This window comes from Pteropus vampyrus, unplaced genomic scaffold, assembly GCF_000151845.1.
Source record: "Pteropus vampyrus isolate Shadow unplaced genomic scaffold, Pvam_2.0 Scaffold18, whole genome shotgun sequence".
Classification (NCBI taxonomy): Eukaryota; Metazoa; Chordata; class Mammalia; order Chiroptera; family Pteropodidae; genus Pteropus; species Pteropus vampyrus.
Window position 1 is genome coordinate 2,233,419 of NW_011888799.1, and position 975 is coordinate 2,234,393.

The window sequence follows — 975 nt, forward strand, 5'->3', positions numbered from 1 at the left end:
ACTTGTATTTATTTTAGGTAACAAATCAGATGGTGACAGCATGTAAAGCCTATATTACTGATGGAGGAATTAACCATGTATGGGATCAGGAAACTCCACTTGTACTCAAGAAAATTCAGGTTTGTATAAGTATTTTTATTTTCATAAAGTAAAGATTTCATCACCTGGCCCAAGTTTGTTTACTTTGTTCATTCACAAAGCATGTCAATTTTGATAAAACATTGTATAGAGTAGCAAGAGAATATAAAAAGAACTTCATTAAAATAATCTACTGTCCTTTATAATTAGTGCTCCTTTTAGGGTGTAATTCAATCCTCATCTTCTCCATGGCTGCCTTTATTAGACACCTACTGTGTGCTATTTCATATTCCAGGTCATGTTGTTGCCTTTTTGCAGTGACTAGGACTCTCCTATATCCTTAAATAGACATGGTGACAGTTGGTATCAGATTTTTTTTTTTTCAATATCTTTATATATATATATGTGTGTGTGTATGTGTGTGTGTATAATGGTGATGTTGGTTAACAACATCCAGGAAGTTTCAGGTGTATAATTCAACAGTAAGGCATATATATATTGTACTGAGTATTCATTGTTAGTTAGATTTCTTTCTGTCACCACATATTTGACCCCTTTTACCCCATCTACCTCTCCTGACCTGTACCCTCTGGTAACCACTAGTCTATTGTTCATGTCCATGAGTCTCTATTTGTTTGCCCTGTTCATTTATTGCTTTTAGGTTTATATCCTACATATCAGTGATATCATATGATTTTTAACTTTTTCTGTCTGGCTTATTTCGCTTAGCATGATTATCTTGAGGTCCATCCATGTTGCCGCAAATGGCAGTATTTATCTCTTCTTATGGCTGAGTAATATTCCATTGTATATATGTGCCACAGCTTCTTTAGCCAGTCATCTATTGTAGGACACTTTGGTTGCTTCCATGTCCTGGCCACTGTGAATATTGCTGCT

At 35.0% G+C, this 975-nt stretch overlaps 1 protein-coding gene across 1 annotated transcript in view; it reads left to right on the plus strand.

Moving 5' to 3' along the window:
* The window catches only part of DNAH8 (dynein axonemal heavy chain 8), a 339,355-nt gene that overhangs the window by 38,160 nt on the left and 300,220 nt on the right, over positions 1-975 (plus strand). The window contains exon 11 of the mRNA XM_011354823.2: positions 18-119. Within this exon, the coding sequence (XP_011353125.2) occupies positions 18-119 (102 nt within the window). The remainder of the gene's footprint in view (positions 1-17; positions 120-975) is intronic.